The 16,134-nt window shown below is 39.5% G+C and overlaps 1 protein-coding gene across 1 annotated transcript in view; it reads right to left on the reverse strand.

Annotated features, from left to right (window-relative positions):
* The window catches only part of WASF3 (WASP family member 3), a 28,711-nt gene that overhangs the window by 2,521 nt on the left and 10,056 nt on the right, over positions 1 to 16,134 (reverse strand). The window contains exons 2-7 of the mRNA XM_035116679.2: positions 11,382 to 11,524; positions 10,345 to 10,479; positions 7,399 to 7,552; positions 5,674 to 5,791; positions 2,824 to 2,999; positions 425 to 688 (exon numbers count right to left, since the gene is read on the reverse strand). Of these exons, the coding sequence (XP_034972570.2) occupies positions 425 to 688; positions 2,824 to 2,999; positions 5,674 to 5,791; positions 7,399 to 7,552; positions 10,345 to 10,479; positions 11,382 to 11,514 (980 nt within the window). The 5' untranslated portion in view covers positions 11,515 to 11,524. The remainder of the gene's footprint in view (positions 1 to 424; positions 689 to 2,823; positions 3,000 to 5,673; positions 5,792 to 7,398; positions 7,553 to 10,344; positions 10,480 to 11,381; positions 11,525 to 16,134) is intronic.

The following is a 16,134-nucleotide window of genomic DNA, read 5'->3' on the forward strand; positions in this document are numbered from 1 at the left end:
CCAGTTGCCTCTTACTGAACACACAACACATAGCACACATCTCTCTGTTTCAATATCAACACCAAGTTTCCCCACATCCATTTTTACCTTGGTTTAAATACAGCACTGGGAAGCAGTAAAGGGTCCTTACCTAGTTTGCTGGAGTATTTTCTCTAAGCATGTGAGCCTCAAGTACTGTAGCAACCTAATCATACAACAATACAGCTTAAGTATATCCCCCACTGAATATTAACCATAGTTAAAACCTCTTATTTCTACTCTTTTTGTCTATGTGTCCCATCCCTTCCACTCACGTCATTGCTTATTGTAAGCCTGAGGACAGGGACTGTCTTCTTAATTGATCACATGTAAGCTGCTTTGGGATCCTTTTAGCTGAAAAGCAAGGTAAACACATTTAAAATAAATAACAAAAGGAATTTTTTACCCATAATCAGCTGGTACCAATGACACAGTCCCTAGGGATCCATCCACGGCTTGGGGTGGGGGTGGAGGTGGTTGTTGAGGTCTGTTTAAGGTAGCATGCCGCACTGTTGTAGAAGGTGGCCTAAATTCATGTTCAAGACCCTGGTTTGCAAGCATGTACTGAGCTCCATCTCCTGCTCCATATGAAGGCATCATTGGCTGCTGATGGAGGGAATGATTTGGAGTAGCAGGATATGAATAGCTGGTAACATCTGAGGCATGAGATCTAAAATACAAGTGGCGATAATACAGAAATTAGGAGGAAATGCATTAGTTTCGCTGTCTTTGCAAAGAACTTTCTACAGCCACGAAGTGCAGCTTATATTCACAGAATCTGAATTTTCAAATTCATCAATTTTCCTAATACCAGAAATCGTAAACTTGCAGGGTATGCAATCTCTCACATACAAGGCGATATTAGTTTTATGAGAAAAGTGATAGAGAAGTACTATTACCAAGAAGAGCAAAAGATGAAAGCAAAACTAGAAGCTGAGACCAAGAGAATATTTTCATTTATCAAAAACAACCCAACTCCAAGACCTTAATATTTTGTAAGTTGCTTTTTTTTTGCAAATAATTACAACTGGATTAAAGAGGCAGAGAAAAAAGAACTATTAGTAGAACACAGAACTTATAAATATACTAACTCTGTAGAGCTTATCAGTTAAGGCCAACAGACAATTTATTTGCATGCCTGAGCTGCAAAAAGCTGCATTAGTAAAGACAAATTGTGTCATATAGTAATTTGGTTTTAAAAGGTATCAGTAAAATAGATGTTCATCATCTTTTTCAGACAGGAAGCTAGGCAAGCAACAAAGCACCAGAGGTTTGAGTAAAACAAAATGACAAACCCTTTGGGCATCTTGGCCTCTTTTGTGCTTCCTGCCTGCTCTTGTTTCTTTGTATCACTTATGAACTCAATGCCCATTTTCCTTCTCTCCCACTCTTCTCTTCTTGTCCTTACTTTCCTCACATTAATTTGCTGGTGCCGGCTTGGATTCAGCTTGTGTCTCTCTTTCTGAATCACAATGGGCATAGCATAAATGCATTGTAAATAGGACTCCCCAATTCGGAAACATCAGAATTTCAAGTTCCAATAGTTACGTAAAATTGCTATGTTTGCTTATCATTTTTTACGCATATATAAGCAGTGCATCAAAATTTTAACAAGAAGCGCATTCGTGTAGGCTTGTTTAGAATGTAACACTTGCGTTTACAATACTCCTATTACAATTCATTCACAAGGCAATTTTTCATGCTACAAAAAAGGAGTAAAAAAAAAAGTACATGTCAGTCAAGGAAACAAAATGGCTGGAGTAAGTGAATTAATCCAGTTGACAGAGTTGACAGAATATGATTCCCATGGTTCAAGAGGAGTAGAATTTCAACAAGTGACTGGGAATCACAGAAATGCTTTCCTCTCTATTAAGTTGGAGAACAGTTTTCCTCAGGAAAGAAGTTATGCAGCATGAAAGAATAATATTTTCCTAGTGCAGACAAAACATCATGAATAGGATTATAGAAATATTATACAGAAGTAATTCTCTTTAAAACATGGCTTTCTATGGAAGTCAGCTTTTGGACTCTTCTTGCAATCCTCTTTTGCTTTAACAGCCTGGACTTTAAAAATAACTACAAGATGACATAAACAAGCCATAATAGATGTTAGTGGAGTTGTGAAATGTTGTTAGGCAGTCTGCATTAATGCTGTGGGTTGTTCCTTCCTTCCAATTAAATTAATGTGGAGAACAAATATGAAAACAAAAATGTCTCTAGAGACCGCTTGGCCAATCAACTTGATTGTTCCACTTTCCTTGGACACAGACCTCCCACTTAGCACAAAGAGAGAGAATACCAGTGGTAAATACTGTTGTGCACACTAGGAATATGTTTCTCTTCAAAACAATTTTTTAAAATATTGCTTCTGGTTCTGCAGCTCCTCTCTGAATACCAACTGCATGAACAGTGAACTTTATTCAATTAGCAAAATTTAATATGAAGCCGGTATGTTGCCTTGCATGTGAAGAACCATTGCTTCCTAAGTACTACACAAAAGTTTAGAATATGTTTTTCTTAAAATCAGTAAAATCATTAAATTGAAAAAAAATCCATGTACTAAGTTGCCTATAGAGCAGTACAATATGCCAATCTAGAACAGAAACACAAACATACGTGCAATGCAGTTGTATAGTAACAAGTAACAGATTTAAGTCACACTGGCCTTTCAAATAATTTTGAAAATCATGTTGTAACATTAATTGAATGTTTCATTGCAATTCTACAGTTAAGCTTATTAAGAATATAAGGATACTAAGCATATCTGAATGTATAATACAACAAAAAGGATTGTTGTAAACAGACCTAGTATCAGGGGACAGAGATCCCTCGGATGATGCTCCATGGTATATATTTTGAGACAACCTGTTGTCTGGTCTAAGCTCTTTGTCATATGCCATCATATTCCATTCCTGGCGCCTGTTCCTTGCTTTTCTAACCTTTTTCACCTCACGAGTTGTGCCATCTATACGCTTTTGCTCCTAATGTTACAGAACAAGAAAGCAAGGCATGCAAAAGGAAGAGACAAGGAAGGAAAGAGCAAGTTAAATGCTTTTAAGAGAATGGAAATAAGTAGCTATATAGGTGAGCCAAGCAAATTATAGTGAAGCCATATTCTAAAGATCTGTCCTTGCTGTCGGCGGCAGGGGGAGAGGAACGAAGGAACAGAAAGGGCAGCTTTCTATTCCTTCGTTCCTCTCCCCCAGCCCGACAGAGCCGGCATCTGACGGGGGTTCGGAAGCCCCGTCAAATGCCACTCTGTCGGGCGAGGCGGCAGGGGGAAAAGCGGAGGAACAGATCCTTCCTCCGCTTCTCCCCCCCTTCTTCACGTGCTAGTTCCCCTTTGTGTTCCGCTGGTCTCTGCCGGTTGCCTCTCACTGTTTGTGGCAACCGGCAGAGACTAGCGGAACACAAAGGGGAACCAACTGCAGCGCGGGAAGAAGGCAAAGGAAGACAGGCGCTGACAGCTCATCTTCCGTTGCCTTCTTCCCACGCTACAGCTGGTTCCCCTTTCGCTAGAGGAATACCCTGTAGGTTTTGTGATCAGAGGTTTTTATGGCCACGCTTCGCAAGACGAAGCGGCGGCCATAGAAAACCTCGTCGTCTTGCGAGGCAACCTACAATCGCAAAACCCATTTGTCTAGCGAAAAATTCGTCTAGCGAGGCACCACTGTAAATGGAAAAAGCTCAGTACTTATACTGTCCTGCTAAACAAATACCAAATCAGGTTTAATGCACATGGAAGGATAACGGATCACAACACAAATGACTCATTAGAGTAAATTAAAATCACTGATAAAAATACAGTCATACCTTGGATTTCAAACACCTTGGCTCCCAAATAGATCGGCTCCCGAATGATCAAAACCCAGAAGTGAGTGTTCCGGTTTTTGAATGTTCTTTTGGAAGCCGAATGTCTGATAGGGCTTCCATGGCTTCCAATTGGCTGCAGGAGCTTCCTGCAGCCAATCAGAAGCCGTGTTTTGGTTTCCAAATGTTTTGGAAGTCAACTGGACTTCCAGAACGGATTCCGTTCGACTTCCAGGGTGCGACTGTAAATGCATTTCGGAAGAATGGTTAGATTAATTGATTTTCAATTATGAAAGAAAAATTGCAATGAAATCATAAAAAACATATTAATTAGTCACATAGTTACTACGAAGCATAAAGCATGTCTCTTCACCTTTTCTTTTCCTGTATAGTTGTAGGCACCTAGGACAGCAAAGGCTATCTATTCCTGATATACTCATTTTATAGGCTGATTTCAGATCCAAAACTGCCTTGGTCACCTTGTCAATGACCTAAGCTAGATGAAGACTGATGAAGGATGATTTAATTGTCCTGGGTCTCCTAGCAATCTTTGATACCAGTGACCAATACATTTTGCCTGGTTTTTTTAGTGTTTGGAGGGAGCTTTTTGCAGTGCTTTTGCTCATAACTCAAACATTTATTCTGTTGCAAACTCTTAAATTACAGTCATCATAGTTTATGCAGATGGGAAGACAGCCGAGGTTATTGATAACAGCAACAGGCAAGCCCATTTAAGACCATCTGTTCACAGAGGGAGGATAAAGTATGCCATAGTAACCATTTCATTGGAATTAAAACCTCAACATTCTTAGGCAAAGTCAAACTAAAAATGGGCATTTTACATACTTAAGAAAAACTCAACCTTGTTAGCACACATGTTATATTGCCCCCCCCATTCCCACTTCACATATCCTCACCAAATCAGTCTTGCCAACAAATACACCGAATAAATAAATAAATAAATAAATTATACCCTGCCCATCTGGCTGGGTTTCCCCAGCCACTCTGGGCGGCTTCCAACAGAAGTATTAAAGTACTATTAAACATTTAAGCTTCCCTAAACGCCTAGTATCTCCCTTACCATATAAATCTCTGGCTGTCCTCACCACCATATCAAGCTTTCCCACACCAAGCAAATAATCATCCAAGTCTCCTGGTCACAGAATGTGGTGCTTTGCTTTATTTCAGAAGGAGTAGTAAACAAAAAAGCCTTCTTCTCTTAGTGATGTTCTTATTTACTTTTGTACATTGCCTAGGTCAGATAGGTGGTTTGGGAGTTCCAGTATGACCATAGCCACACAGAAATGCCAGTACACCTTCTATTAAAAAATAGCTGATTTATTGCTTAGTGACATTCTTCAGGGATTTAATTTGTATGTACTCACATTGACAGCAATGAACATCATTCCTAAAACTGCTCCATTATATACTCTTTCATGACATACCTTAGGTGATTCTTCATTCAGACTCACCCATAAAAAGCAGATGGACATATTCTCAGAATAAGAAGAATAAAGTCAATTTGCATTTTAGAGTGGAAGCAATCTAATGAAAACCATCAAAAGTTCAAAGAACTTTATGAAACAAGTTTACAATCATATAATCTATTTTTTCAAAAATATGTTTTCTGAAACTAACAGGCTATTTTACCAATGTCTTCATAGGGATTTTTTAAGAGAAGAAATTAAGACACACATTTAAGATTGAAATATGAAAGTATGGAATAATCTTGCTAGCTTTCCAGTCATTTGTATGTCAAGAAAAACATTTAAACAATGAAAAAAAAATTATTCCAAAATGTGGCTGGTAAACCACGTGCATACATTTTAAAATGTGCCTGTTTACCTTTTGGCGTCTCTTCTCTTTTCGTTTGTCTTCTGTATCTTGTAACATTTTTTCTTTCCATAGGTCAAAGAAATAAGAGGGATCAGTATAGAATTTCAGCCCATCCTTTTTATCATCTCTGTGAACAAAATGAACAGATATTGAGAAAACAGAAGGATTATTGTTTAAGCATACTTAGAGACCCAAGCAAGTATTCTAGCGTACTTATGACTGTGCAGATAACCTAGCAGGAAAGGCTCCAATGGTGCCAATGTACTGCATAGGATGCCATTTCCAGACAGAAGACCTCCCAAGGAAATGGAACAGTTCTGTCTGTTTCAAGTAGCAATCCAGCTACTTTGCCATCTGAACTGTCATGAATAAGCACCTAGTATCTGCTGGCTCAAATGATACAATGAGGTGCTTACTTAAGAATAGGTCCAATACTTATTACATTTGTTTGGATAAAAGAGTTTATCACAGGGAGTAGACCTACACTTTAATGAGAAGCTGGCTTTCCTGCAACCAAACCCATAAGGGCAGCACCCATTGGCCACTTCACTCAGGGCCTGGTGCAAACCGCATCTGGCTGTGCCAAGGTATCAATTGGGAAAGCCCAGTATGAATGAGTGTTTGAGGTAAGTTGAAAATGACAAGAAGCAATGTTCAAACAATTATTTAAAATTTAGAAATATATTGTGTTCAAATCAGCAAGCTAAAATCAGCAAGCTAAAAAAACCAAACCCATGTAGATAGATTTTTAGATTCTAGCATATTCTAGCATATTTACTCTGAGAGGGGCCTTAGCTCAGCATCTTTGCACGTAAAACTATTTTTTTTAAAAACAACCTCTCAAGCACTAGAGAGATACTTTAACTTGAAGATATGATGCCTGTCAGCATACTGTGGACTAAACTGACTCATTCTGACTTTCTTAGGCAGCCTTTGTTGTTGTTGTTGTTGTTTAGTCGTTGTTGTTGTTTGTTGTTTAGTCGTTTAGTCGTGTCCGACTCTTCGTGACCCCATGGACCATGGCACGCCAGGCACTCCTGTCTTGCACTGCCTCCCGCAGTTTGGTCAAACTCATGTTCGTAGCTTCGAGAACACTGTCCAACCATCTTGTCCTCTGTCGTCCCCTTCTCCTAGTGCCCTCAATCTTTCCCAACATCAGGGTCTTTTCCAAGGATTCTTCTCTTCTCATGAGGTGGCCAAAGTATTGGAGCCTCAGCTTCACGATCTGTCCTTCCAGGGAGCACTCAGGGCTGATTTCCTTAAGAATGGATAGGTTTGATCTTCTAGCAGTCCATGGGACTCTCAAGAGTCTCCTCCAGCACCATAATTCAAAAGCATCAATTCTTCGACGATCAGCCTTCTTTATGGTCCAGCTCTCACTTCCATACATCACTACTGGGAAAACCATAGCTTTAACTATGCAGCCTTATAGAAGTCAATTGAATTATCTTTGGGTTACTGATATGGAGCCTTAGAATCATAGAAGAGTTGAAAGGGACCAGAAGGATCATCTAGTCCAACCCTCTGCACTGCAGGAATCTATCGCCCATGTGGGGCTGAACCCAGGACCCTGAGTTTAAGCGTCTCATGCTTACCAACTGAGCTATCCCTCAGGGCTGTTGTTTATATCAGACTCCAAAGAAAAGCTAACTGAGCAATATTCCGAAGCTTGAATCTAGTATTGATCACATCATTACTAGTGCGGGCCTATTTATTTAGTTCTAGTTACTGTACCTATATGAAGTAAGGATATTCAAAGGAGGTGGTTTGTCACTCCGATTATAAATATCAGATACAGGATTGGGGATGCTGTTCTTTGAAACCACCTGCTGGTCCTGTATTGTAGAACTTTTGAATGCTTTTTTCATGTTGATATCCTGTAATGACACTGTTGATAAAAAGAACAAAATTAGTAGACAGAATTAAATTGAGAAAAAGCTAACCACAACATCCAGGAGTAAGGCAAATCAAAATATTGAACACATTTGATAAGAGGAAGAAGTGAGGAGCAAAACTGATTAAATTCTTGTTCCTATATAGAATACAAAACATGCCCTTCACACAATTTGTGGGTGCAAGATTCTTAACAAGTCAGACATGGTAATATTTCCCTAACAAGATTGTGTAAGTAAAAATATTTGTCTCCCAAAGCCACAAGATTATGTATGACATAACAGGTTGTATATAGAGTAACTTAGTATGCACATTATGCACTATGTTAAACAGCATAAACATGTGCATTGTATATCATGAAGAAAAACTGATCTGCCCAGTGACAACCTGCTCTTGTTTTCGAAATAGGTTCTGAAAAAATTAGTCTTCAGGTAAGTGACCTTTCCCTAGCATCCATACATGTGAGGAGAAAGCCAAGCAGAAACCCTTAATTTCACAGTTGCTTCCCTAACAGATATAAATACATACTGCAAAATGCATGTGAGCTGCACAACTAGTGTTTTGGAATATTTGGTTGCAAACAGTTGTATTTTATTTATCATAGAAACCAGTTCAAATTGTGTATCCATAGGGCATAAGTACCTTTGACCTCAACTGTAAGTTGTTGTTATAACACCAACCTGAAATCAAACTTTTGGAGCAGATTTGAAAATACGGTATAAAATCTGTTTGGGGCAACAAAATACCCTTTTCATAGAAGAAAAACTGGTCTTGTTCAGAACAGCTCCTACCCCAGCTGAAAATTAAGCAGGCAACATGCCTATGCCACTCCAAAAAAGAGACAAAAAAGCAGTGCAACCCTGTCCACAAAATAGACAACCAAAAAAACCCTTAATTCTTTTACAAATTTGGGAGGGGCAGAAACCCTGGAAGGTGTCACATTAGGGACCCCATGGACACTACATTTGGGGACCTATATTGTAACATAATACGCTACCTGGCTTAAAATGCAACACACACCTGCTTTTAATTACAAAGTATAATCAATCAATGAAACCGGCTTTAAATAAATGCATTATACTTCTGCATATTTTATTAGAATGTGTATTCAACACTAGATTTACAAATTATGCAATCTATTATTTAAGCTTTTTAAAGGGTTATATTGCCTATGAATCAATTTTCAGAAGCAGAATGTGAAAGTGAGGCTTCTAAATTTCATTTCTATGCAGCTTCTGCCAACAATCCAAAGAGCATATGTAGCTTCTGTAACTGCCGTCCTAGACAAATGACAAAACGTCTGCTGCTGTAAATGTCTTCCGTTGTCTAGAATGGCATCCTCAATGAACACAACTAGGCATTCCTTTGTAAGTATACACAAGCAAGCAAAGATATAAGCAGTCATTCTGTATTCAGTGAAGTATTAGAACTTTAGCTGTTGCATTAAGACTGAAAACACTGATGCAAACAGAAACATAGGAAGTTGCCTTATACCAAGTTCGGACCATTGGTCCTCAAGCTTAGTATTTTCTATACTGACTGGCAGCAGTTCTCCAGGAATTTAGCCAGGTGTCACTTTCAGACCTACCTAGAAATGCTGAGGATTGAACTTGAGACCTGCATGCAAAGCTGATGCTATACCACTGAGCTACAGTCCTTCTCAAAATATAATGTAGTCATAAACTAGCTACAATTATGGTCATAAATTAGTGCTCTGTTACATAGGTAGTAGTGCTGCTACTCTAACCCCTTTCATATCTCATCCTCAACACATTCATTTTATGTGAGGAGGAAGTAGTATTATGCTGGTGGCCCCACACTCATCAATCACTACCATGCCCCATTGGCCTTGGCTCCAACCTCCATGTGTAAGCCCTCCTTGAGCTCTTTGTGTGGAAGTTGTAGGCACAGTCAGTGGGGGAATCCCATTCCCTCCAACATACAGAGAGCGAACACATAGAAATAAGTTATGAAAGGGGTTACCAAAGATACCTGAAATTGCAATTGTGAGGCAGTGGCTCTACATGACAAGCTGAAGAAGAGTCTGCTGGATCAGGCCAATGGCCCATCTTGTCCAGCATCCTGTTCTCACAGCAGCCAACCAAATGCTTGTATGAAACCCACAAGCAGGACCTGAGCACGAGAGTACTCTCCCCTTCTGCGGTTTCCAGGAACTGGTATTCAGAGGCATGCTGCCTCTGACCGTGGAGACTCTAGCAATTGATACTGATACACAATTTATCTCCATGACACAGCCACTGAATCTTGAGAAGTAACCTAGGCCCAATAAAATCAACGGGCTGTATCAGCCCACAACAGTGTAGACTGCATCCAGTGTTCTAACAATCTGGTTATAAAATACCAAAAGATCAGTTTTCTTGGACAACAGTTTATCCTACAGTGGTGATATGTATCTATTACTCTTCTGGGATAAGAGGTTTGAGATGGGCATTGCTCATGTTCATCTATCTACTGCAAATTAATAATACATGAAATATACCCAAGCAATAGATCCAATTAAAAGCAGGACTCCTGCAAAGAGAGATAAGGACATGGACTTCTAGTGGCAAATATTAAGTGGTTCTAAAATATTTCCTCTTCCTCCCCTTTTCCCCCTGCAAACTGCCACAGATTCCCCCCTCCCAAAGCTGTTACCTTAAAAAAAAAACCAAGATGAAATATCACTCAATACCAACTCCAAAGGAAAAAGTAGTGATTGCTGTGCAATTAATTACTGTGTTCTTGTCAATATCACTTCTGGCTCAATGCTCAAATACAATTACCTACCTTCTTCCACAGTTGAATCCAGCTGGGTGACTTTGACAGCAAGGCGGTCAATTCTGTCTTGAAGGGAATTTGCCCTGATGTAGAAGTTGTTGGCCTCATTAAACAACTCACCGAATATGTCTTCAGCATGTTTGCCTATAGAGAAAGAAGACAACATCTCCCCAGGTGTTTTAATCACCATGACACACACACTATGCACATGTATTTGCACACAGAAACAGTATAAAGTTAGTTTCTTCAGAGAGTTTTCATTCTGCTTCTGGTGCTTTATGCAAGTTGACAAGCACAGAATTTCCCCATTTATCCAATGTGACTGAAAACTGCTCTTTTCAGACACAATCATATACACAGGAATGCTACACAATGTCAGAACAGGTATAAGCAGGGCCAGCCCAACAACTTTTGCTGCCTGTGGTAAAGGACAAGTTAGCATTCCCCCATTGAATCTTACTTCAGCACTGGCAACAGGATGGTGTCCTCCCCTTGCAGTGACCCTGAAAGCAGCAGACTAGTTTAGGGGGTATATTACAAGTCTGTGATATCCCACAGAGAGGAATGGCCCAGGAGGAACAGGCAGCTGCTACCCTCAGTAAATGCATATTATAAACGTAATTCCATATACTACATATGACATGTAGTATATGAATTAATGGCTTCTCTTTGCCTAATGGTTGGGCCAGTGCTGGTTCCAAATTTTTAGATACCCAAAGGGAAACAAGCATTTGGGAAGAGGGGGTGGATCCACATGGCCAAAGCTTCAAAAATCCATAAAAGACTGCTCTACACGCCCTAGCCTTAGAACAGGTACAAAGGAAGGTAAAAGAAAGAGGGAAACACTGGACACAAGACCATACAGGATATGAAGTCAAGGTGGCAGGGCATTGATTTTACTTATTTTGATTATTCACATGCAAAGGTGCTGAGACTGCTAAACCCAAAGCCATCATGCCATTTAAACCAGCTTCAAAATTGTGTATACTCTTCAAGTTTCCCTTAAAAAGAAAAAAACATATTTTAAAAACCATCCAGTTACTTACTTAGGCTGCTTAGCTGGCGTATGATAGCAGCAAGAGTACTATTGGTTACACATTCTAATTCACTAGTAATTCCCTCAGGCAGAGCTCCTCTGCAGAGGTGTCGAGGTTCAATGTTCCTTTTGACTAACGGCATGATTCAGTGTCTGCCAAAACAAAAGAATAAAACATTAGTCTCACCCCACCACCATACTCCCCAAAACATTTTTATAAAGGGCAGCAGCTGTCGTTGCAGTATGAGAATAATACAGCATGGCTTGAATACTCATGGTGTTTGAATACTATTAACAGGCAGGGAAGAAAAAGGGCTGGCTCAGTCCTGCCCCACAAGGCCTTGTTTCGGGGTCTTTCACTGAGTTCTGCTGGTGTCCAGCCCATTTGACAGGCGGAATGGATGTCTCTGCTCAGTCTAACATAACTACCACCTAGGTGTTTGGGATTGCTGCCTATCACTAAGTTCTCAGGAGAAAGCCCAATACAAATATAAACCACTATCATTCCTCTGAAGACAAATTATTAGACTAGAAACAAAGATACTCATAGCAAATAAGTCCCTAAATATTTTTAAATATGTTTTGTAAATCAAGTACTGGATAGGACATGTTCAGAATTTGTAATACTTCCTTTTCAATGTATTATCTACCTTTCATTTATTAAGAAAGCAACAGCAGAAAGTGTTAGAACAAAAGCCAATGGATTTTGTCATACCTAAACAGAACCTCCAAGTTTAGAGTCAGCTGCTGGGAAGTAGTAACAAGGCAGAACTATTGCTTTTATAAGCCCTGCTAGTGGGCTTCCCAGAAGCATCTGGCTGGTCACTGTGGAAAAAAGATGTGGGACTAGACTGAATGCTTTGAAGTTCTCTTCTGTTTGATATTAGACAGCTTTTGTCTATTTACTTTTTGGTGCCTACAGAAGACCTTCCTTTTCCAACAAGACTTTTAAAGAAAGATCTTTTAAATCTGTATCTGTATTGGAATTGTTTAAGATGTTTTTAATTGTTTTATCTCCTTATGTAGGAAAGTTGGGATATGAATAAATAGTGAACCTTTGGTCGGATCCAGTAGTGCTGTTCTTAAATGAATTCCTTAGGTAGACTATAACGTACACATTATCCAGATATAATGTACCCACATTCCCAGCATGTTCGCCCTCCTGTCCCAGCAACATCTACGCTGGCTTGGTCATGTCCACAGAATGGAAGATGGCAGAATCACCAAGGATATACTCTACAGGGAGCTTGTCACAGGTACTAGGCCAGTGCAGACCAACTCTGCATTAGAATGACATCTGCAAACATGACATGAAGGCTGACATTAACCCTGCCATGTAGAAATCCCTTGCAAGACCACCACAACACCTGGAGACAATCAGTCAGCTCATGTATCCACAACAGTGACCAGAGAAGGAATGACTGCTGGAAGGAGTGCAGAAAGAAGAAACACTATGGTACACTTGCATCACACAACCAGACACCTTCATCTGCTCCAGCTGTAACAAATCATGTCTCTACAGCCACAGCAGGCACTGTAACTCTCCAATGGTTTGAATTTACCCCTGAAGGCACACTCTTCCATTATCTCCTGAAATCGACAGGTGCCAACCAGATACATTACAAAGTTCCTTTGATTTCAAGTAGAATTTATCTTTGTAACAAGCATAGGATCAAGATGAGCATCTGCTAGTGTCAGATTCAGCCAGGATTTGAACAACGGTTCTTAAATACCTAGTCCCTATTTAATGAACCAATCTTACCAGTCAGCTTTGCATATAAAGCTAGTTCACACAGTCACTGGGGCAGGTCCTCTCTACAGCCTGCGAACATTAGAAAAGGTTTCTGTGCCTCCAGCACGCCTGCAAGATAATGTGCAACAAATGTGAACACAACCTTTCTGTGTTATCCTCTCCCCTTCAAAGGAAGAATGTACAAATAATTCACATATATAGTTCATCTCACACTTTCAGTTGTAGAGCTAAACACTGAATAAGGGCATGTGTGTTTATTTTCACAGAGAACCAGTAGCGTTACCTATCCTAGCTTTCCCCAACCTAATGCCCTCCATATGTTTTGAACTACAACTCCCATTAGCCCCAAATGGCTACCTGGATGAAATAAAATAATACCAAAGTAGCTTTAACAAAACTAGCTATAAATTGAGGGGGGAAATCCTCTCTATTGAATCATCTGGACATAGCCTGACTGCAAAGGAAAGCTAGTAGAGAAAATAAAACAGTATTTTATCATTTTAAATTTCCCTCCCCTCATATATGGAATCTTGAATATGCAGGTAGCTAACTATTCAACTGCCCAGCCTCAATATACATAGTTTTGTATTGTTGTTCTGTTACATGATCAGATTACAGAATTAACAAAAGGTGCTAACAAGTTAATCCAGTTCTTAACTGTAAGGGCTGCTCATCTGCATGTATTTATCTTCCATATGGCTCTCAATGCATATGAGGGAGAAGGCAGAAGGCAGAATATATCCTATGCCACTTGAAACTCTTAAATGATCTTTGGAATAAAGGCTAGCAACCCAGAGTGCATAAATAACACCTTCACAAGCTGTTGTGAATAAATTGGGACAATCCTGTCAATCACTTTTATGTACCATTGGTTTCAACAAGAAACAGTTCTCCAATTGAAAACATTAGGATTTTAAAGTGCCTTACTTTGGCTGGAAAAGACCCACTATAATGCATAATCATGTATATCTCTGCAAAAGCCCATTTAGGAATTCACATGATATGATTCTATGAGAAGCTGGTACATGTTTTTCCTAGAAATAACTGAAAGTTATTTCTTCTAGTGTTGGTTTAAAGGGGGGAAAGGGCATTAGTCTAACTCAAAGCAGTGCATTTCTGATAGAGATGCCAAGCTAAGTGTACCAATCTTACTCATTTCAAGGTCATCAATATGAAATACTGGGGTGTAGCCAAAATAATAATGAGTTCTATTCATGGATTAAGGCTTTCCCATCCCCATCCCACTACAACCTCACCAACCCAAAATTCATCTGTGGAATGAGGGAGCCTTGGAAACATTATGAGATGTGGCACAAGTGGCTGTCGATGAAAATTACTAGGGTCTTGTTCAATACAGCCTATGTGTAGTCCATTTTGTTGCTCTCATTCCTGGTTTGCTTAGGTTCCTTTATAATGGTGTGTGAATCTATGGTGGTGTACGTGGGGCTTCCAAACAGGCTCCCAGCCAGCACAAAGCTTAGTGTGTCACATACTTTTGGACCATGAGTGGGGACCAGGTATACAGATCTTCAGACTGCAACAAAATGTTGTATAGACTTCTTTTTCACAAATGATGGTACAAAAGTCAAACATTTCAAATCAAACTGTAGTTCACTCTGCTACTTTGGCAGGAGTGGGATGGAAAAGAGATACTGGGGTGACAGAGAAGTTGCACTTTTCAAGTCAAAAACGCTCAGAATAGTTTGTCATCCTGACAAAACCATAAATCTTGTTGATATTCAGCATTTGTTAAGGTTCACTAACTGTTCTAGAAAATAACAGACCTCTCAATGCTATTTTCTCTTCAGTTCTGAAAGACTACTACACCAATTTTTCCATTATGTACAACTAATCTAAATAATAAGATACGAAAACTGTAATTGGTCTAACTGAAAAAGAATGAGTACCCCCTCTTCCCAGAAAAACCACTTGGAATAGCAAATAATCACTGCTCTTGCCCAAGCTTGACAGGCAACAGAGGAAATAAGTAACAGACCCTTAAAAACATGGAGGAGGAATGGGAAACAAAACATTCCTTTCTCTTTTCCCCCTGATGAAAATAATGACAAACTGTAAACAAGAGCTGTACAACTGTAATCAATGTTTCATTATGGTACTCATGTTGCTTAATAGAAATGAGAATATGTGTGTGTCCACATCAGCAGCCAAGCAAATGAAACAAATGCGCTATACCCCTGCACCTACCCCTTTCCTTAGAACTTGAATACAACAGCTTTTGTAGCAATATTGAACAGAACTAATAAAACTAAAGATAACTAAGACAATACCTGATAAGAAAACTATAGAAGTAAAAAGGACCAGAAAGGAGCAAAGTGACTATGACCTTCATTCTTATCTCCACAAAATTGTCCAGGAAGACCTCCAGGAACCCACACATTCACGTACTGTTGTCAAGCCAAGGTTTGGCTTAGCAAGTCATGTGAACTGAGCCATTATTAAAGAACTTCAGCCTGAGTACATAAATCTAGACCAGGCATCCCCAAGCTTCGGCCCTCCAGATGTTTTGGACTACAATTCCCATTTTCCCGACCACTGGTTCTGTTAGCTGGGGATCATGGGAGTTGTAGGCCAAAACATCTGGAGGGCCGCAGTTTGGGGATGCCTGATCTAGATCTTTCCTCACACATTCTGTATCATGAAGAGTTTCCTGTAGGTATGAAACTCAGATACTATACCATCCATGAACTCTGTCCTAAGACAGAATGGACTACCAACCAGATTAAAACATACCTCGACTTGCCCATATTTTACCTTCTGAGTCACTTATGCAAACGGCAAAGTACTGCAAATCATATTTATAATGTTAAACAGGTTTCCCCTGAACATTCAAACTTTATGCCACTATTAAAAGCCCTGAAAAACAAAACAGATAGTTATGACTCCTGCAGTGCACTTACTACATCATATTTGGTGCCTAAAGGGAGTTTGAAAATGTTGTTCAAATACAAATAGTCATGTTAAACCTGATAACCTTTTAAGACAAAGTTCT

The sequence above is a fragment of the Zootoca vivipara genome, chromosome 4 (genome assembly GCF_963506605.1).
Source record: "Zootoca vivipara chromosome 4, rZooViv1.1, whole genome shotgun sequence".
NCBI lineage: Eukaryota > Metazoa > Chordata > Lepidosauria > Squamata > Lacertidae > Zootoca > Zootoca vivipara.